The sequence below is a fragment of the Ceratotherium simum genome, chromosome 23 (genome assembly GCF_057802395.1).
Source record: "Ceratotherium simum simum isolate JZ-2026a chromosome 23, ASM5780239v1, whole genome shotgun sequence".
NCBI lineage: Eukaryota > Metazoa > Chordata > Mammalia > Perissodactyla > Rhinocerotidae > Ceratotherium > Ceratotherium simum.
Genome location: NC_141922.1, coordinates 40,488,931 through 40,511,301, shown reverse-complemented (window position 1 = coordinate 40,511,301; position 22,371 = coordinate 40,488,931). Strand labels below are relative to the sequence as shown.

General features: G+C 41.9%; 2 protein-coding genes and 1 non-coding gene across 4 annotated transcripts in view; 1 reads left to right on the top strand and 2 right to left on the bottom strand.

The window, feature by feature from the left end:
- Positions 1 to 2,686, top strand: part of MATN2 (matrilin 2) — a 140,333-nt gene extending 137,647 nt beyond the window's left edge. For both annotated transcript variants that reach the window (XM_004431194.3, XM_004431193.3), the window contains exons 18-19: positions 294 to 392; positions 2,113 to 2,686. In XM_004431194.3, the coding sequence (XP_004431251.2) occupies positions 294 to 392; positions 2,113 to 2,168 (155 nt within the window). In that variant the 3' untranslated portion in view covers positions 2,169 to 2,686. The remainder of the gene's footprint in view (positions 1 to 293; positions 393 to 2,112) is intronic.
- A 6,393-nt stretch (positions 2,687 to 9,079) lies between these two features.
- RPL30 (ribosomal protein L30) lies at positions 9,080 to 12,423 on the bottom strand. The gene is made up of 5 exons (XM_004431196.3): positions 12,303 to 12,423; positions 12,142 to 12,194; positions 11,733 to 11,878; positions 9,915 to 10,045; positions 9,080 to 9,179 (listed from the first exon to the last, which is right to left on the bottom strand). The coding sequence occupies exons 2-5, from the start codon at positions 12,160 to 12,162 to the stop codon at positions 9,130 to 9,132; spliced, it is 348 nt and encodes a 115-aa protein (XP_004431253.1). The 5' UTR covers positions 12,163 to 12,194; positions 12,303 to 12,423; the 3' UTR covers positions 9,080 to 9,129.
- On the bottom strand, positions 9,360 to 9,491 carry LOC147914008 (small nucleolar RNA SNORA72). The gene has a single exon (XR_015555991.1). It is a non-coding gene; the product is annotated as a small nucleolar RNA SNORA72 (small nucleolar RNA).
- Positions 12,424 to 22,371: the final 9,948 nt, after the last annotated feature.

Genomic DNA, 22,371 nt, shown 5'->3' with positions numbered 1-22,371 from the left:
AAGGAGGAAGTAGGAAATAGGACAGGGAAAAAGAGAACTTAAGTAAAATGAGAACTAAAAAAATAAACTAAAAGAAACTGAGTACATAGTCTTCCCCAGTGCACAATAAAGGCCACTTCCAGTGTTGGAAGCATATACAGCCCTTTCCTGGTATTTACTGGATCTGGCTGCATGGAAAAAGTTGAACATTTCTTTCATTATGGTTTCCTCCATATGCTGATTCAGTCCTATTATTATGCGTCTGGGAAGTCTGGTGAGTTATAGAGGTGAACACTTTCCATCTGCTTTCTCAGGAAGTCCTTTGGAAGAAAAACCCGATCAATGCAAATGTGAAAACCTTATAATGTTCCAGAACCTTGCAAATGAAGAAGTAAGAAAATTAACACAGCGCTATATCCTTTTCTATTATGCTTCTGTATGGATGCAAAGGATATTATCAGAACTTCATGAATACCATATGTGGGTATATATCAAATGAAGTCATTTCCATAAAGTCAAGAATAGTGAACTCCTGGAAAGGCTTTTTTCTTAAGCATCCTGATAGGTATTTGAGAGCCAAGGGCAAGCCAAGCTTAGTGGCAAGGGTCAAGCACTTAACTGCTGTCTGTGTTCTAGGGGGTTTAGCAACAAGGCCAGTCAGCCAGTCAGTATGCAAAGTAAAGAAAAAACAGAGTTATTTAATGCCCTCTCTGCTGAGAGGAAATGAAGGATATATACTACGTCTGGCATGCATGAAAGGTACAGTATGTATAGGCAAAGAGTGCTGTAGGATGAAGAGGTCTCAAACTCTATCTAAATTGCAAACCTTTCCTTTGGCCCCAAGCCACACTGCAGCCACATTTGATCAGTGTGGACTTTCTAGAGGACTGGTGTTGGGGTATTTTTGTTTGTTTGGCAGCAGAGATCTTTTATATCAGCACTCTAAGATGAAACATTCTGCTGAGGGAACCAATGATTCATTAAAACAATATTACAAATGCAAGGAATGCTTAGAGATAATGGAGAAATGAGGATTCAGTGCTTTTACACACTTAACACCCTTGCCAACTGCTCTGAATTTAAGATTACAGTAAGCTTACTAAAACTGGCTGACATCTCTGAACATGCACCAACTAGTCTAAAGGGAAAGGATTTAATTCTGAACTATTTCTGTGCCAGTGGGTTTATATAAGAAACAGCATATAGCCATTCCCTTTCTGAAAGCAGAAATATGCTCCCCTAAGTAAAATAATCTGACAGTGGTTAATATAGATGATGAATCTGGGCCTCTACTTCTGCCACCAAGGGGGCGAGTGGAGAGTATTAAGGAGTTTACAGGGAGGAAGACAAATGCTTATTCTAATGCCCCTCTCCTCTCCCCTTTCCCACTCCATCTCTGACGGTCTACTTATAAAAGATTAGAGACTAAGGAAGTTATATATAAAAGAGCATAGGTCAGAGGCTTCAAAGTGGGCCATATTCGGCGTCATGGGTGAAAACTCCCCATCTCTCTTCTTCTCTTCTGACCTCATATCTTACTTTCCAAGGCCTAATCATTTTGTTTTCTCTTCATCACATTCCCGACATTATCAATTCTGGCTCCCAGAGGTGTGCTATGGCAAACTAATATACAAGCAACAGGGGTGTGAGTAGAATTAAAAATTAAAAAAAGAATTCAAACTGAGCTATCTGTATTTAACCCAAAAAAGATTTATAGTGTTGATAGCATGTGTTAAATGAGTTACTATAAACTTACAAGTCAAGGTTTTAAAATACTTAACAAAAATGGAAAAAACAAAGCCTGTATATTTCAGGACAAATTTTTATGTAGATAAATCAAGTTGTATTTGAATGTAGATAAAAATAGGCAATTTAGGGCTGGCCCCGTGGCTTAGCAGTTAAGTGTGTGTGCTCCGCTGCTGGCGGCCTGGGTTTGGATCCTGGGCGCGCACAGACATACCGCTTCTCTGGCCATGCTGAGGCCACGTCCCACATACAGCAACTAGAAGGATGTGCAGCTATGACATACAACTATCTACTGGGGCTTTGGGGGGAAAAAAATAAATAAATAAAATCTTAAAAAAAAAAAAATAGGCAATTCATATTCCTCCTCTTCCTTAATTTGAGATTTACTAGAAGAAATGACACAGAGAATGGAAGCCCTGGAAAATCGTTTGAGATACAGATGAAGACTCAAAATGCTCTACATATTTGTAAATCATTGAATCAAGGATTATAATGAAAGCAGTTCAGAGCCCCAAAGCTCAGGCTATCGTTAATTGTGTAAGGTTGTAAAGTAAAATATAACTAGTACTGAAAAAGCTGGTTTGCTATATACAACAAAGGCAAAAAGTAGACACTAACTTGTATAAATTTATTGAGGAAAAAAAATCCTTCAGAATCTTAAAATGAGTTTGCCAAGTGAGAACAAATAAACTATGCAAGATAGTCTGTAACATACTGTGGACCTGTTTTGCTTTTGCCTCGTCCTGCCTTAGAGTGTTGCAATCTGATTTGACTACAAAATAAAGTTTGCAGCCTTACTTGTGTAGAACACTGGCCATAGGAAAAGCTATTTTTTTTGTATTAGACTTTACCTTGATATATGTATATGGATTTATGCATAAAATCATAGAACATATGTACTTGTATAACAAGTTGGATTTTTTTTTTACACTATTAAAATTCACTACTTCAGAGAATGGTATTCTGTGTAAAATTCTTCATTTAACTTTAAATGCAAGGGATGTATACATGAGAAATGGCCACTATGCATATGAAAAACCTGTTGAATCTCACTGGTATTCAGGAAAATGTAGGTTAAAACAATCAGCTTGGGGTCGGCCCCATGGCTTAGCAGTTAAGTGTGCGCGCTCCGCTACTGGCGGCCCGGATTCGGAACCCCGGGCGCACACCGACGCATCGCTTCTCCGGCCATGCTGAGGCGGCGCCCCACATACAGCAACTAGAAGGATGTGCAACTATGACATACAACTATCTACTGGGGCTTTGGGGAGAAAAGGGGGGGGGGGGGGAGGAGGATTGGCAATAGATGTTAGCTCAGGGCCGGTCTTCCTCAGCAAAAAGAGGAGGATTGGCATGGATGTTAGCTCAGGGCTGATCTTCCTCACAAAAATAAATAAACAGCTTCGCAAAAATGTTTATGTCTGACTATAGTGTTGGTAAGGATGTGGCAATATGGGGCTCTTGTACACTGCTCGTTAGAATGCAAATGGACAGTCTCTTTGGAGACTAATCCATCAATACCTAGTAAAACTGAAAATGTACACAACCCTGTACCCTTAGCAACTGGACTGACTTACAGGTGTCTAACTAGATGATTTTAGCACATACATTTAAGGAGACCACTACAAGAATGTTACTAGAGGGGCCAGCCTGTGCCGTAGCAGTTAAGTGCACATACTCTGATGCTGGCGGCCCAGGTTTGGATCCTGGGTGCACACCAATGCACCGCTTGTCAGGCCATGCTGTGGCGGTGTCCCATATAAAGTGGAGGAAGGTAGGCACAGACGTCAGCTCAGGGCCAATCTTCCTCAGCAAAAAGAGGAGAACTGGCATGATGTTAGCTCAGGGCTGATCTTCCTCACCAAAAAAAAAAAAAAAAAAGTTACTAGAATTTATAACAGCAACAAATCAGAAATAACCTAATCATCATCAGAAGGGGAAATGATAAATTGTAGTGTAGTCCACACTTCAGAAATACTATACATTTAAAAGGAATGCACTAAGTCTACATATATACATGATAAAACTCAAAAACAAAGATGAATGCAAAAAGCCAACAGTAAAGTATGTTTAGCATACCATTTCTGTAAATTAAAAAAAAACAAACTAGTTGTTCCAAAATACCTAAATTATGTACTTTTTTTTTTTTTTTTTAAATTTTTATTTATTTTTCCCCCAAAGCCCCAGGAGATAGTTGTATGTCATAGCTGCACATCCTTCTAGTTGCTGTATGTGGGACGTGGCCTCAGCATGGCCGGAGAAGTGGTGCGTCGGTGCGTGCCCGGGATCCGAACCCGGGCCGCCAGCAGCAGAGCGCACGCACTTAACCGCTAAGCCACAGGGCCGGCCCAAAATTATGTACATTTAAGTACAAGAAATGTTCTGATATACACAATAATTGTTTTCCTGGGAAAATAAGGAAGTGGGAATAGGAATGGGGTCAAAGGAGACTTTAAAGGTACCGGTTCAAGGCACTTGGAGAAGCAAGAAACACTATAGGGGGCAGCTTCATTAAGAAATGAAGACACCCAAAATGACATCCTTCCCATGGAAGCTGCTGTATTTTGGAGGCCAATAATGCTTTACAAAAACAAAACACCTTGAATATGCTTATGTTTAAATGCTTCAAGATAAGTGTTCCCATCACAATGTCCTAAAGGGCACTGTGGTAGAGTGGGAAGAACGTCTCCAAGGCCTCAATCATACCTGAAAATCATTTGATTTTTTTCCAAGTAAAAAAGTTGTGATTCAGGGGCCGGCCTGGTGGGCATAGCTTTAAGTTCACGCGCTCCACTTGAGCAGCCCGGGGTTTGCAGGTTCGGATCCTGGGCGTGGACCAACGTACTGCCTATCAAGCCATGCTGTGGCAGACAATCATCTCTTTCCTCTACTTCACCACATATAAAGTGGAGGAAGATGGGCATGGATGTTAGCCCAGGGCCAATCTTCCTCAGCAAAAAGAGGATTAGCAACAGATGTTAGTTTAGGGCTAATCTTCCTCACCAAAAAACAACAAAACCAAAAAGTTGTGATTCCAAGTATTAAACCTTCACTTTATATTTGAGTCATCCATTTGATCCTGAAAACACGCTTTCGTCCGAAAGTACTGATTTGGGTTGGCATTACCTTTTGAGATGTAATCATAGTTCAGGCAGTGCTTCCAGTTAGCTCAATTCTACTTCACTTTCTGTTGAGTCCTGGCTCCCTCTAGAGGCTCAACAGACTGCCACCCCCCCACCCCCTTTTTTTTTTTAGCTATTAAATACATTTCATCATCGAGTTTTCAACTTTCTCCAACTGGGGGAGGAAAATGCCTTCATGGAAAACAAAGTGCTCTAACCAATCCATCAAATTTACAGATTAACCCAGGATATTCGACTTGAAGACTGTCTAAAATTTGAAATATTTCTCCATTTTGTTTTGTTACCTGTACGTCTCAAGTGTAAGGGTTTTAGATTCGTTTTATTTCTTGTGTGACCTTTACAAGCCCTGATTTCCTCACCTATAAAATGGGACTAATTGTACCATCCCATTGGCTTGTCAAGAGGATTAAATGAGTTAACATGTGCACTACTTAGTCAAGTATCTAAAATTTTAAATGCTTAACATTAGTCATTTTTTTATTATTCAGCAGCCAAGAGTCTCTGACACAAAAATGGTGCTTTAAGTGTACATTAAGCAAATGAATGGATTCTTTGCTTACCTTACATGAGGGAAGTACTCTGGCATATTCCCACTCCTAAATTATCTTTTGAAACACACAGGTAGGAGGTAGTAAATTAAATAATGGTAAATGTACAAGATGTTCAAAACCTATCAACAAGATGAAGATAAAATTCTGGCCTAGACGGTGGCGCAAGCAGTTAAGTGCGCGTGCTCTGCTGCGGCAGCCCAGGGTTTGCCGGTTCAGATCCCGGGCGTGCACCGACGCACTGCTTGGCAAGCCATGCTGTGGCGGCGTCCCATATAAAGTGGAGGAAGATGGGCACGGATGTTAGCCCAGGGCCAGTCTTCCTCAGCAACAAAAAAAAAAAAAAAAAAAAAAGAGGATTGGCAGATGTTAGCACAGGGCTGATCTCACCAAAAAAACAAAAAAAATTCTGGCCTAGAAAGCCACAAGCAATCAATGAGAATTAAGTAAATATTTAAGCCCTAAAAGTCATTTACTCTGGTTTTTCAACTTATGTGCCAGTCACATAATAAGTGATATCAAGTTGAAAATGTTAAAAGCCTCTGCCCTCTGGGACCTTAGTTTAGTGAGAGATGGATGTGATTAATGCCATAAAAAAGGTTCTATGGTTAACTCAGAGGCACAATCTAGACTGATAAGAGGATGTTGGGGCAGGCCTGCAAAAGGACAGAAGGGGGAGGGAAACCAGATGCCACTGCAGGCAGAGGCAGCAGGTCTGAAGGGCAGCTGGAAATAAGAGTTGCAAGACAGCAGATCAAAGAGAACTGTTTTCCATGAACCAGATGACCATCTTCCAGAAGGCCCACTAACTGCATTCACAACCAGCCTGAAGTCTGATTTCTTCTCTGCATACCTTTTGCTCCTGCCACCTACCACACCAGATGCAATTAACACTCAACAGTATCTAACCTCTTCTGTGGGACTTTCCTCTCTCTCAGGATAGGTATGGACGAAGTCCAACTGGCTGGAATCTCCTGCAATCCCCTACATACCAGAGCTTCCCAGCCAAACAAACTACTTTCATTAAAATTAGAAAAGAACCACCTTAGACCTTGCCAGATCTTGGCCAGTGGCATTTTCTCCAATCCTGGCAGCACTTTTTTTTGTGTGTGTGAGAGGAAGACGGGCCCTGAACTAACATCCATGCCAGTCCTCCTCTTTTTGCTGAGGAAGACTGGCCCTGGGCTAACATCCGTGCCCATCTTCCTCCACTTTATGTGGGATGCCACCACAGCATGGCCTGACAAGCGGTGCGTTGGTGCACGCCCAGGATCCCAGTCAGGGCCGCCAGCGGCAGAGCGTGCGCACTTTAACCGCTACGCCCCACGGGGCCGGCCCCTACCCCCCCGCCCCGCAGCACTTTAAAGGCACTTCATCACAGCTGCCTGAGGCCAGAATGAGTGAGTTATGTTTCCTATCGACTAGCTTTCAACTCATTTTCTCTGAACTTTCAATTCCTTTCTCGCTGAAACAATGGTGAGTGCACAAAAAACATATAAAGAAAAGGTAAAAGCCACAAGATTTTACAGCATATAATCACTACCTAGGAGAAGGCCCTAGCAATAAATTATTTTCTAAAAACCATCATTCCAAAATGCCTGCAGCCAAAGTCATGCAAGAGAACCATTGCAAAGAAATGGTACACTGGAACTCACAATACTGTATTCTTCAGGTCACCACCCTTTAAGAAATTAAATTGGAACTAGTCCCTGGAGGGAAAAATCAGCCAAATAGCTGAAAGGTCAATCTGAAAAGAGAAATTGAGGGGCCAGCCCCTGTGGCGTAGCGGTTAAGTGCACGTGCTCCACTGCTGGCAGCCCGGGTTCGGATCCTGGGAGCACACCAATGCACCGCTTGTCAGGCCAAGCTGTGGCGGCGTCCCATATAAAGTGGAGGAAGATGGGCACGGATGTTAGCCCAGAGCCAGTCTTCCTCAGCAAAAAGAGGAGGATTGGCATGGATGTTAGCTCAGGGCTGATCTTCCTCACAAAAAAAAAAAGAGAGAGAGAGAAATTGACTGAGCTAAGTGGAAAAGAGGCACACAAACTTCCTTGACCAAGACTGAAAACACTGTCAACAACGGACACACACTAACAGCATTAGAGACCAGTAGTAGTCTGACCAAGCAGTTCTTTTCAAGCACCTTCAGCACACCAGTTTCTGGATATGCAAACATTAACACCTTACAACATTTACAAATTTTCATATAACCCTATGGGTCTTAACCAGAAGATGCTACTTTGAAAATGTAGCCCTCCACAACAGAACTGTCCCATCAAAAAATGACAGTAGTGCTCCCAAATTGAGAAATACTGAGTAACTGAACAACCAGTAAGAAAGCTCCCGCTATTATTGCTACTATGCAAATTACATCCACAACCTCAGATTGACTGCAGACACAAACTAAAATCATACAATGTTAGCTTGAAAGAAACCAATTCCTCACCCGTGAAACTGGGAATTTGACCCACCCACGGTTATTTATATTATTAAATAAGTAGAATCTTCTGACTCCAAGTTCAGTAAACACTTGACTTTCTGGATAATGTATCGATGGCATCCTCATCTCCTGTGTCTCACTCATCTACCACCAAAAACTGCCTATGCAAGCTGATTCTAGAGTCCAAAAGAGGGCCGGCCCCGTGCCTTAGTGGTTAAGTGCGCACGCTCTGCTGCTGGCGGCCCGGGTTCGGATCCCGGGCATGCACTGATGCACCGCTTCTCCAGCCATGCTGAGGCCGCATCCCACATACAGCAACTAGAAGGATGTGCAGCTATGACATACAACTATCTACTGGGGCTTTGAGGGAAAAATAAATAAATAAAATTATAAAAAAAAAGAAAAGAAAAGCATAAAGTCCAAGAGACTTTGTCATTTCTGATACTTCTGCAGCCTTAGAGCCCTACAGACTGTGTAGGGTATACCCTACCAGTACCATTCTACTCTGTAAATCAAGATGTATTTAAATCAGTATTTTTCCCCAAATTGATTCCTCTGAATGTTCCAAAGGATATTAACAGATGTGGGAAAAGGGTTCCATAGGACATACTTAGGAGATGTGGTATGCAGGTTCCTAAAAATATAAACACTGAACATAGCTCACAGTGTATCTTTTAGGACTAAAATTATAAACACACTTCAGACAACCGCAGACTTAACACTTATTGAAATATGGGATTATTCAGAAGTTATTCAAGTACACTTCTTCTACCCCAACCACTGCACACCCTTAGGAAAGATCCTACTTCATTAAAGCTCAACAGAACTTTTCTCAGCCTGTGACAAAATTTTGGGTGGGGAGAACATATTCCATTTAATCCTCTTTGCTACTCAGATTTGGCAGATTAACGCTGGACTATAAATTTCAATTCTGGTTAAATTCTGGGTATTGAACCTTGCTGCCTCTCAAATATACTCAAATATAAAATACCAACAATGTCCTGAGACTGAAATTATGAAAATTAAGTATCTTAAAAATCTAGTACAAGAAAGGAACTCGGTGCAGTCCCTGTACAAAAACAGGAAAACGGAAACTGGGATGTATAGCTCTTAACCCAAAAGTCATGCCACCACATTTAGCTGCCTCATCCTCTCCAATCCTATTTTCAGAAAGTGTACTGAAACAAAAAGACATAAAGAAAATAACTGAAATGAATACAGTGTTTTTAAAACAAGCTCTGGCCAATTTTATTAAAGAAAAATTTTGCATGATTTACTTTTCACCAGTCTGTTCTGGCATGCTTCTAATGATATCAGAATCACCTAGAAAATAAAACACAATAATTTTACAATTCATTTAACAGCAACTGGTAGTCATCAAATTAGCAGTGGTTATCTTCAAAAATTATTACACTAGCTGTGCTGTCATTTCTCAAGGTTGATCAAAGATACCTAGAATTACAGATATTTCTCACCTAAGATGCATCATATAAATCAGACTTGGCTTATCACCAGCATTTATAAAACCAGACCCAGGGAAAGAACTAGGTCTGGGGACACATGCATGGTCTTCATATAGCGAATGTTTAGCCTGCCCTGATTATTACAAAATCAGAACAGCGAGAATATTCGCAGTATTTTATGCATTAATTAAAAATTCCTAAGTTTAAAACATAACATGACGTGTATTTGTAGGCACTTCTTTTTCTCAATCTAATTTTACCTCTGTTCTCAGGCAGCCAGTTAAGGATTACTTTCTGCTATTTCACCTGATTATTCTCCCCTTTTATAAATTCACCTTTTACCAAGGTCTTAAGTCATTACTTCTTAGATACTTCATCAAATGAAACTCGTGATCTCAAACTCAAAAACCATTTATGAAAAGCCCATTATAATGTACTGACATTCATTATCAATTCTCTGTGAAATAAGACTACAGGAAACCCTTGCATATCCAAATTCTCACTATCTGAACTCAGGAACCAAAGACATTTGTATAGCAAAGAAAACTTGTATTATACTATAAATGAAAAAAAATTTACGATTTAAAAAGCATACCTGGATCAATAATAGCCAGTGTGCATACTCTGTAGTATTTTCCACATGCTGTGCCCAATTCAATATTATTGCCACTGTAGTGATGGACACCAGTTTTGGCCAACATGGCGTAGTACTCTATTTCAGATTTTCTTTGGGAACCAAAAAAGACAAATAAATAAATGCCATACCAAGTGACTGACAGACTAAACACTACTTCTCATTAATTTTAATGTTGATGAGGCCTTCAAACAGTAACTAAGTCAGTTATTACTCTTAAAAACATTATCATATATATTAGCTAATACAAACTATCTTTCCTTGGATCCCTTACAAGTGATGGGACAACCAGCAAATATCTACTGAATACCTATGTTTAAGACAGTTATCTATCGGGCCGGCCCCGTGGCTTAGCGGTTAAGTGCGCACGCTCCGCTGCTGGCGGCCCGGGTTCGGATCCTGGGCGTGCACCGCCGCACCGCTTCTCCGGCCATGCTGAGGCCGCGTCCCACATACAGCAACTAGAAGGATGTGCAGCTATGACCTACAACTATCTGCTGGGGCTTTGGGGGAAAAAATAAATAAATAAAATTATTAAAAAAAAAAAAAAAGACGGTTATCTATGCTCATGGAAAAGAGGGTAGGGTGCAAACTAAAAGCATTATTTACTTAGTATTTACTACATGCCAGACACTTTACATTATATAACTCCCACGACAACCTCTGAGGTTAAGTATTAAAAAAGTACTCCATTTTTTTTAATTAATGAAAAAATTGAGGCGCAGAATAAGCAGAGGATCCAGAATCCGAACCCATGTCATCTTTTTAAAAGATAAGCCATTTCTATCACCCTCTGGTGCTTGAATTCTAGATAGGGAGTGATATTACTTACCCAGAGTTAACATTTCTGTATCAACTGAGTAGGTAGACATGAAGGGTTTTACAAATTTGAAGGGAGTCCTAACAGAACCTTGCCACTACTCAGTGTGGATCCACAGACCAGCAGTGGTGTCACAAGATGTTTGTTAGAAATGCATAATCTCAGGTCACATCCCAGACCCATTAAATCGGACCCAGCATGTGACTGTGTGCACATTCACATCTGAGAAGCACTGCTATAGAAGAAAGGTTTGGAATAAGAGCAAACCACGGGATGGGATGGAGAAGAGAACACAGAGGCTTTGCCAGTTAAGTAACAGACACCCTATATAAAACGCTGTGAGCAGGTTATGCATTACCACAGAAAATCAAGGCGGGTAGGGGACTGATCATACGCTTATGTTCTTCAAGTTCCAAGTTTCTTTAACTTATTTACAATACTCACTAAGTTCCACCACTTCAAGCCAGTGAGTCAAACAAAACCCGTGGCCCAGAGAATTAACACAGTGGGATGAACTAGGTGCTTCTATGACAGCCCGTAGCTCCACTGGCCAGCCCGAACTCTTATTTAGCTTTTCTACACTGAAACAAGTTCATACGACGAAGCACTTTTAAAGCAACTCAAAGCTCAAAGAATGACCAAAAGGGCAGGGCACAAAATACACACAACAATTACGTGTCTGTGCTTCCCTCGAACTTGGACGGTCTGTGGCTTTTACCTTCTGCCATACATTTCTCCCTAAGATAAGCTTCACAAGGAGAGAACATGACGAGGGAGAAAAAAATCAAGAGCCAACCACCACAACAGCAACCCTAAGTCATTCTGCAAGTTTCCTCTTGTAAAACAAATTTTACATAAACCCGAGTTCATGCTACCCAGATTGCAAGTCCACGCTCCTGGCTACTCGCTCACGACGAAGCTGCAGTGGGCGATACACACACTCGGGTTCCTTCGATTACCTCAAGGCTGGGCAGTTGTTGGCGAGGATGACCAGTTTGGCTTTGCCTTGTCTGATCATTTTCAGGGTCTGCTTGTACCCCAGCACGTACTTTCCACTTTTCATAACGAGTTGGAGCCTAGAGTTGATCGACTCCAACGATTTTTTCTACAAAGCAAACATTTAACACGGATTTGAAGGGCTTGTTTGTAACCTCCTCAAAACTAGGTCCAGCTTTCTGGACGCCGAGCCCCTTAATAAAACCTCCGAAGTCGAGGGTCCCAAGTCATTAAGAGGGCCTCTCGGGGTCCTCTTGGGACCCTCCAATTGTCAGTGGGCACGCTGCCTGCCCAGTGTGCTCAGATGCGCCCGCCCGGGCCGAGACTCATCCCTCCACGTGAACCGGCTTCCGGCCTGACCGCTTCACTCACCGTCTTCTTTGCGGCCACCATCTTCCTGCCTTAGGTGCGGGAAGACCCCCAACCTAGAACACACAGAGGACAGGACAGGAGATTTAGGACCAGGAGCTCTAAACAACGACCCGCTGGGCTCCCCGCGCTGCCTAAACCTCGGCCTGGAGGAGCCCACTCACCAACAGCAGCCGCCAAAATGGCCGGGGAGCGAGAAAGGAAGGAGTTCCCACAATGCAAAGCTCTTCACGGCGGAGCCGAGACTCTGGGACCGGAAGCGGAAGCAAATCGAAAGCGCAAGGGGCGGGGCAAGAAGAGGCGGGCCGCCGCCGGTTGCTATAGGTACCGGTAGTTAGCACGGCGGGGTGGCCGTATCTTTCCGCGTGTCCGCGCTGTTGTTACTATGCTGCGGGGAGCTGCGGTCTGAGGAACGGAGGGACGTCGAGCTGGACGGGAGTTGGAGAAGCCGGCTGATGGTGAGGCGGCAGGGGCAGTGAGAAGAGGCGACGGCGGGTGGACCACGGTCTTGGTGCTGTTGAGCTTATTTCTGCGCGAAGCCGCGGCTCTTGGCGAGATCCCGGAAGGACTTCGGTGCGCCGCCGTTCCGCGTCTGCCCTCCGCCGTCAGTGCCGCCGGGCTGAAGCGGCTGCGTGCACCCCCGTGCCCTCGCCCGAGTTGGCGGTCGCTCGGAGAACCGTGGCGCCCCGCGCTCGCTCCCCCAAACTCACCTCTTTTGTGGCTTTGTTAGTATGAACTTGTAAGCGGAGTTTGCACAGAGAGAGCGATAAACAGGTCTAATTAAAAAAATCTTTTTGTTGTGAACGTTGGACTTTGATATAAATGTCCGGCGCCGGGTCATTCAAAATACTAGGCACAGAAAGTACCCCCGCCCCACCACAAAAATGAAAAGTAAAATCAGACCAGTAGGTGAGGTATTTCGCGTGTCATCATGCCCTGGAGATCAGGAGGAGGAACCAAAAAAAAAAAGTCTGTGCCAGGAACTAGGCTAGACCATTCACCTATATTTTATTTGATAGTCACAAAAACTTTTATGAGATAAGTGACGTTTTTATTCTCAGATTTCCATACGTAGTGTGCTGTCGGAGCTAAGGCCAGTACCCAGGTCTGTACCGTAGGTCACCTCACAATTAAAGTTTATTCAAATATGTGCCCCACTTTGAGGGAAATTTACCAAACAAGTAAGGTTAGATTATCATACTACTTGAACGTTTAGGCATAAATTACTTAACACTGTGCAAATCCAGATAATTTTGGCTTTCCTCGATTAATCTAGTTCTAAAACATATTAAGTTCTTTTTTTTTTTACTAATTTTAGAACAGATAGCTAGGCTTCTGATTTAAAGTTGAAGAAGCTGAGACCTAGAGAAGTTGTGGCACTGCGGCTATGTGATAGTGAAGGCGAAAACACCAGCTCCCCCCTTTTTTTTTGTGAGGAGGATTGGCCCTGAGCTAACATCAGCCAATCCTCTTTTTTTGCTGAGGAAGACTGGCCCTGAACTAACGTCCATGCCCATCTTCCTCTACTTTATATGGGAAGCCACCGCAACATGGCTCGACAAGCAGTGTGTCGGTGCACAAGCAGTGTGTCAGTGCACGCCCGGGATCCTAACCTGCGAACCCTGGGCCACTGCAGCGGAACGCGTGCACTTAACCCCTTGCGCCACCTGGCCAGCCCCACCAGCTCCTCTTTTAATGCTGTGCTCTTTATTTTTCTTTTCTGATCCATGTCAGTGTTTCATTTGTGCTTGTCATCCTATTATAAAATATTGAATCATCTTAAGAGCACTTTCCATTACAATTCATTGTAGGTACAACTCGGAAATGTTTAGAGTCCACCTTCATATTAGACGTTCAGGTATAAATTTTTTTTCTGTTATCAAACATTCTTTCTTGTTAGGCACTTGATATGTAAAGAACCATAATATGCCCTACCTTCAAGGGGCTAACAGTCATGCTGAGGAGACAAGACCTGTAAAAAGACACTTAGCATAGGTGTAATTGCCATGTATAGGTATGAAATCATGGTCACAGACATGGCATGAATGGTACCATGTGCCAGGTCCTCTGTTAGGCCCTGGTCATATAAGATGCCCTCAGAAACCTTGCAGTCTATGTCTGGAGGAAGACATAAACAAATATCATAATGTGTTTATTCAATTAACAAGTATGTTTGACAAACTCAACATCACTAGGCACTAAAAATATACAAAGACATGGTATCTGTTCTTAACAAGCCTACTATCTAGCTGGGCCATACAGGAGAGTGATGTTAAGAATAATTAACTTTTTGGGCCGGCCCTGTGGCTTAGCGGTTAAGTGCGTGCGCTCCGCTACTGGTGGCCCAGGGTTCGGATCCGTGGCGCGCACCGACGCACCACTTCTCCGGCCATGCTGAGGCCATGTCCCACATAACAGCAACTAGAAGGATATGCAGCTATGACATACAACTATCTACTGGGGCTTTGGGGGGAAAATAAAAATTATAAAAAAAAAAAAAAGAATAATTAACTTTTGTATAGACTTCAATGTACTTTTCACAAATCTTAACTAATGGTTACAATAACCTCTTAGGCATTATTACCATCCTTATTTTACAGAGGGCAAAACTAGAGAGAAAAGTGATTAAATAATTTAGTGAAGGTTAAGACAGATCAGGGCTGAGATTTGAAGTCAGGTCCTCTTCAGAAATAACTGAAATTAAGGGGGGATGCATTCTAGTCTGAGACGAGCACAAGCAGAGCTAAAAGAGCACGATCAGAGAGTGGATAGTACAGTTTGGCTGGAATACAGCATTCAAGAGGGGGAATGGTGAGAAAAAATACAAAAAAGGTGGAACATGTAAGATTTAAATGTTAAATTATGTAAGTTTGCTTGAGTAGAATTTTAAGAAATCATTTTATGTTTAAATGTTACTTCATAGTCGTCTTTTTCCAGAAATTTATTTAAATCCCTGCAGACTCTGTGTCCGTTATTGAAGAGCCCTTAGGAGAAGCTCCCTCAGTTTTTAGCAATTTTAGAAGCAGCATGCTGATCAATCATTCCATTGCTAATGGGAATTGGAAGTAATGAAGGCACTAAAATTAAATTGTCACCAAAAAGACTAAAGTTAGATATAAAACAGGTTGGGGAAATACGTTCTTTAAGGACTCTTTAAGGACAGATTGACAGTATGTCAAACATGAAATGAACTTACCCACATAAGCATTTTGTATAAGGACATACAAGATCACAGTGGTTTCCTCTGGAGAATGGGATTGGATGTTGGAAGGAGGTGGGGAAACACTTTTTTATCTTATTCCCTTAGTGCTATTTGAATCTTTTGGCCCAGCAATGCAACTTTTAGGAGTTTATCCTACAGTAACAGTCATGGTTGCTCAAAGACATGTGAAGAAGTATATTTATTTCTGCATTTTTTTTTCTTTTTTTGCTGAGGAAGATTCGCCCTGAGCTAACATCCACTGCCAATCTTCCTCTTTTTTGTATGTGAGTTGCCACCAAGCATGGCCACTGACAGACAAGATTGGTGTAGGTCTGCACCTGGGAACTGAACCTGGGCTGCCAAAGCAGAGTGCGCTGAACTTAACCACTAGGCCACCAGGGCTGGCCCTCAGCCTTATTGTTAATAGCAAAAAAAAAAAAAAATTAGAAATAACATCAAATGCTTATCATTCTTAACCAATATATACTTTTGTGTATGCAGGGAATATTCAAGTCTGGAAAGCTAATCATCAAAACTTACCTCTGGATGAGAGATGAGAAGAGTAGGTGGTGAGGAGAGGACATTTACTCTCTACTTTATATATTTCAATACTGCTTGAATTATTTTACAGCATGCATTAATTGTTACATTGAAAGTTCCTTTTTAATAATAAAGTGTTTATTTTAAATAGATCTTGTGAAACATCAATTGTATGTCAAAGTATGCCTCTCAGATCGCCTGATTCAGAATCACCTTGAATTCTGACTCCTGGGCCCCACCCAGGTCTGTGGAAGAAATCTCTGGATGTGGGGCCTGGGAATCTGAGTTTAATAAGCAGCCTTGATGATTCTTATAAATAGTAAAATTTGAGAAGTAGAGAACTAAAGAATGAGATAGCCAAGTTGGTTTTGAGGCATGCCTGCTTAGAGATATAAACTAAATAATGATGCTTTTATATTGACTCTATACTTTCAAAGCCTTTTAATATTCACTTTCTCCAAAGTAATCAGGATAGATATTATCCCCATTTTAGAGAATGAATGATTAAAGCACTTGAGATGACTTTCCTGAGGTGTTTTTCATTATATGATACCAAGTTTCCTGTCCTTACTATATGTCTTCATCATACTTCAAAGAAAGGCCTTAGTTGCTTTCTCCCAGGGATCTTACTGTGGTTTTGTACATCCGACACCAGAGAAGCTCAAAGCACTCATTTGTGTATGAATCATGACCAAAATGTTTGGGAATTCTTCCTAGGGAATCTTAACTGAATCTGCTGTCTCTTTGGAGATAGACTTAGGTTCTTCATTTTTCTATTTGATACCTGCATGACTTTGGGCAAATTATCTAACCTCCCTAAGCCTCAGTTTCCTCATCAATAAAACTAGAATGATAATGTCTACCTCAGAGTATTGTTGTGAGGATCACAGTAGACATAATAGTGTTAAAGCACCTAGCACAGGGCCCTGTACAGAGTAAGTGTGCAGTCGATGTTAGTTTCCTTCCTCAATCCCACTCTTACCTCCCCAACCTCCGCACTGCAGTCACCCATCCACACCTAAAGTCATTCACAACATCACAAAACCTATAAACACTTGCCATGCAAAAATAACAGTCAAATCCTTTGGCTCATGAAGATTTTGTAAATATTTCCACACTTGTATTTATTAGAGGAGGAGTTGGCAAACTTTCTGTAGAGGGCCAAGTAGTAAATATTTTAGCCTTTGGGCCATATGGTCTCTATGGTAACTACCCAACTCTGCTGTTGTAGCAGGAAGGCAGCCAAAAACAATATGTAGATGAATGGGCATGGCTGTGTGCTGATAAAACTTTATTTACAAAATCAGGCAGCTGGCTGGATTTGGCCTGCAGGCCATGGTTTGCTGACCCCTGTGTTAGAAGACTACTATTACTATTATTAAAAATAGCTACTTTAAGTCATATAGAGAATGTCCTTAGTCTAAAGAGATATATGTTGAAGTGTTTACAGATGAAGTGTCATGATATCTGCAACTTATTTTCAAATTGCTAAAATAAATGTAGATAACTAACCCACAGGTAGGTAGAGCAAATGCAGCAAAGGGTTAACAATTGTTAATTTTATTTTTTTTTTACTTTTTATTTTTTTTAATAGATTGTCGTGAATTCTTTGGGTTTTTTTTTTCTTTTTAAAGATTTTATTTATTTTTATTTTTACCCCCAAAGCCCCAGTACATAGTTGTATGTCATAGCTGCACATCCTCCTAGTTGCTGTATGTGGAACACGGCCTCAGCATGGCTGGAGAAGCGGTGTGTTGGTGCGCGCCCGGGATCCGAACCCGGGCTGCCAGCAGCAGAGCGCACGCACTTAACCGCTAAGCCATGGGGCCGGCCCCAATTGTTAATTTTAAATGGAGGGTATATAGGTGTTTATTGTACTATTCGACTTTTTGTAAGTTGGGAAATGTATATGCTTTGTGAAAAGTTGGAAAATGCGTATGCTTTGAGAAAGGACTTTGCCATCCAGATATTACTTTATTTTTTCTGCATGCTGGTCTGCAGCATTTCAGAGTGATCTTGAAGGAATAGCAACAGATAGATGTGATAGGACAGAATTAACACAAGGCTCTCCTTTGGTTTTTCTTCACCAAAATCACTGCTCCAAGTTTCTGAGAACTCTACAGGCACCTGCATTTATTGTGCTTCTGGTTTTGACTTGCACAGAATTAGAAGTGACAGGCTGCATTCCCTGTTAGATCAAATACTAACAAGTTCATCTGATATTCATTGGTTCAGTTCACTGACTCACCCCTTATTGTTAAGCAATTAAAGCTATCATATTCATTATTATCAACTATTACTTATTCAGTGGCGAGATTAGGAAGTGACCCATTAGTAATTTAGAACTCTATTTGTCTAACTCAGCCTTCACATTCTTTTTTTTTTTTTCTTTTATTTTTTCCCCCCAAAGCCCCAGTAGATAGTTGTATGTCGTAGCTGCACATCCTTCTAGTTGCTGTATGCGGGACTCGGCCTCAGGATGAACGGAGAAGTGGTGCCTCGATGCGCACCCGGGATCCGAACCCGGGCCACCAGCATCGCAGCGCGCGCACTTAACCACCAAGCCACAGGGCCGGCCCAGCCTTCACATTCTTAAGTCACCCTGGACATTAAACGTGCTCACAAATATGGTGGGGAGAGGGAGAGACAGTGAATCCAAGTAAAAAGACCCTGTAAACTCAGTGAATGTTGGTGGCCTTTCAGCTAACTAAACACACATACACCTATACAAGAATTCTCAACCTTTAAGGACAAGAGCGAATGATGCTACTTATTTATCTCCACCCTTTCTGCCTCCACAGGAATAAAGAATCTGAAATATTTCTCCTGTACCCTTTCTGTTCAAACTAGGAATCCTTCAGACTATACTGGATTAAAAATAAGCCAGAAAGGGGCCAGCCGGTGGCATAGCGGTTAAACGTGCGCGTGCTCCGCTGCTGTGGCCCGGGCTTCAGATCCTGGGGGCGCACTGACTCACCACTTGTCAAGCCATGCTGTGGCGGCCTCCCGTATGAAGTGGAGGAAGATGGGCACCGATGTTAGCCCAGGGCCAATCTTCCTCAGCAAAAAGAGGAGGATTGGTGACAGATGTTAGCTCAGGGCTGATCTTCCTCACAAAAAAAATAAAAAAGCCAGAGAAACACTTTCTTCTATTTTTTTTAACCATTTTTTTCCATCCAAGGAAGCATATATTTTTAATATTCTTGGATATAAAGAACCCAGAGTACTTTATTCACTATTTTACTGTGGAAGATTGACACTTTGGAAAGTAGAGTGGTGTCTATAAAGGTTCGTCTTTTTGGTTATTTTATATTTCTTAGAATCCGTTTTTGAAAGTTTAGTACAAATCACATTCTCGTGTTTCTAAGTGTCCACAAAAGTATGACACTTTACATATTATTTTCAATAATTTGAAAAGCCTGCCGTGTACTTTTACCCTTAATAGAGCTGTAATGCACAGGCTAAGATATCAATGTTATTTGCTTTTAACCAGAATTAATCAACTTAATACTGTAACACTATATGTCACGCTGATCAGAAAATGTCACTGATTACTTAATGGAGAAATAGATAATAAATACAAATTTCTGACAACATCAAAACATGGGTGTGTCGAAGAAAAATGATAAAAGGAGTCCTTGGAGGTGAAAAGATTTATGAACTACTGCCTTCAAGATATAACACATCAAAGTACTATTGGCCTTTAAAATCACAGTATCAGTTATCATCAGGTATTATCAAGATAAGACTAAAGGAATAAGACAGCACAGGTAATTGCTAAGAAGGAGAGAAGTCAGGGAGAGGGGAAGTAGGGTAAGCACTGTATATTAGTCTAGATAATTTTGTAATCAACAGAAACAAACTAGCTCAGTTAAACAGAAAAGGAATTTATTTTGTAGTTCACCAAATGAACAAGAAGTCTGGAGAGCAAGACCCAGATCTGCATATACCGGTCATGGGAGAAGTGGAACCATTTATTAATCACTGGTTCAGAGCACGCTCTGCAAACCACAGGGCAGCACCCCAACCTTCAAAGATGTTTAATCTTGGCTGGTGCCATAACTGAGTGTTTAATGTGCCATTCCATCATTTTATAGGTTTAGCTTCTGGATGATGAGATATACGGGAAGACCAGTAAATCACGTAGAAATTAACCTGTTCTCTTACTTGTCTCACACTAAAGTGAGTTCTTTGATAAGATACAATGCTGAATGTAATGTCTTGATGGATGTGTAATGTCTTGATGATATCATCCACTCATCCACTAATGGATGGTGTTGGCAGAGGCAAATCTAATCAAGTGTCTGTTACAGTAGAGATTATTTACTATCCCCAAAGAGGGCCAAGCATTATTCCATGAGGTGGCTGATAGGTCCTTTAGAAGAATGGGTACCATTTCAGAGGCTTAGAGTTGGTCACTCTTTTTTTTTTTTGCTTGAGGAAGATTGTCACTGAGCTAACATCTGTGCCAGTCTTCCTCTGCTTTATATATGGGATGCTGCCACAGCATGGCTTGATGAGCGGTGCATAGTTCTGCGCCCGGGACCCAAACCTTTGAACCCACGAGCCCTGGGTCGCAGAAGTGGAGCACACCAACTTAACCACTACGCCACCGGCCTGACCCCCAGTTGGTCACTCTTGCTGCTGCTGGCAAATTGGGCACTCAGCCAGGTAAACCATGGGAAGTGAAGGAACATGGTGTTGAGCCCATACCTGCCTTCTATCCCTCCCCCTATGGCCATTTTATTCCTGAGCCCATTGCCAAGCCCTGGGGTGGCTCCTGAGAAAGACTATTATTATTCACCTGATTATAAAATGTTTCCTCTGAAGAAAATGGAAGAGACCATGGCTTGACTGACAAATTATACCTGAGGAAAAATAAGATAACCCAGGCAACTCCTAAAACATAATTGATGGAGGAAAGGTGGAACTTAACTGGGCTAAGTAAGCCCTGGTTTAGCATGAAAGCATTAAGACTCACAGAATTTCAAGTTATGTATTTACATGTAACTGATCTGTGAGTTATTGCATCTCTTTTTGGGAAGAATGAAGTTTTGAAAAATTTTCAACTAGCTAAATAAAATGAAATATGACTTGAACTTTAAAAATGAAAAAGCGTATCCTCTAGGGCCGGCCCAGTGGCATAGCGGTTAAGTTCACACACTCCGCTTTGGTGGCCCAGGGTTCACCAGTTTGGATCCTGGGCGTGGACCTACTCATCACTTATCAAGCCTTGCTGAGGTAGCATCCCACATAGCAGAGCTACAACTCTACAACTATGATACACAACTATGTACTGGGGCTTTGGGGAGAAAAAAGAAAAAACAAAGGAGGAAGATTGGCAACAGATGTTAGCACAGGGCCAATCTTCCTCAAACAAACCAAAAAAAAGAGCATCCTCTGAAAAGGGAGCCTGCTGTGGACTGACTTGTGCCCCCACCCCCACCCCCAATTCATATGTTGAAGCCCTAGCCCCCAATGTGACTCAATCTGGATGTAGGTTCTTTAGGAGGTAATTAAGGTTATAAGAGGTCATAAGGGTGGGGCCCTAATCCCTTAGGACTGTGGCCTTGTACGAAGAGCAAGGTAGCCCTTTCCCCATAAGGAGGACATCTGCGATCCAGAAAGAGAGCTGTCACCAGAAACCAAATTGACCAGCACCTTGATCTTGGACTTCCCAAGCTCCAGCACGGTTAAGAAATAAATTTCTGTTGTTTAAGCCACTCAGTCTATGGTATTTTGTTATGGCAGCCCAAGCTGACTAATACAGGGCCTTTTGATAGCATTTATATAAGACAAATATTCCCCAAATCTAGGCCCATTCTGAAAGGTCCATCCACATTCCTCTCCCCTAAAGTTTCTGGCACCAATCCTATAATCTTGTTCTTTCCAAGTCCCTGACTTGAATCAAGCCAAACCATTAGCCACTTTCAGAGTACTTCTTTTTCCTTAGGGCACAGTAACCCTGGGTAGAAGATAATGTTATGAATGGTCTTTCCTCAAAGGTCTCCAGTCTCCTCTTCATTCAGAGGGATTTGTGAACTGATTGCTGTGTGGCCAAGGCTTTGTCAGGCCTGCATTGCAGGAGGGAGAGGGAAAAGAGGGAGAAAGAGAGAAAGAAGAGAGGTGATCAGGAGGGGGAGAGTGGAGGGAAGGAAGGAATGGAGGGAGGGAAGGAGGAAGGGAGAGAGAGACTTCTAAGCATATGGTAAAGGCCATAGCTTTGTATCCCATGAAGATTATAGGGAAATATACTTAATTTTAGGATCAAAATAATGATGGTGTTATGGGCTGAATTTTGTCACCCCAAAATTCATGTGTTGAAGTCCTAGCCCCCTGTACCTCATAATGTGGCTATATTTGGAGATAGGGCCTTAATTTAAAGAGGTAATTAAGGTAATATGAGGTCATATGGGTGAGTCCCAAACCAAGATAACTGGTTTCCTTATAAGCAGAAGAGATTAGGACACAGACACTCAAGGTGGGAAGAC

Excerpts from the sequence above, each read along its gene's own strand:
- RPL30 (XM_004431196.3), bottom strand. The coding sequence starts at position 12,162 with ATGGTGGCCGCAAAGAAGACG. Across the intron at positions 10,046-11,732 it reads AACAACTGCCCAGCCTTGAG|AAAATCTGAAATAGAGTACT; the intron begins GTAATCGAAGGA and ends TGGTTCCCAAAG. Across the intron at positions 9,180-9,914 it reads ACTGGCTATTATTGATCCAG|GTGATTCTGATATCATTAGA; the intron begins GTATGCTTTTTA and ends TTTATTTTCTAG.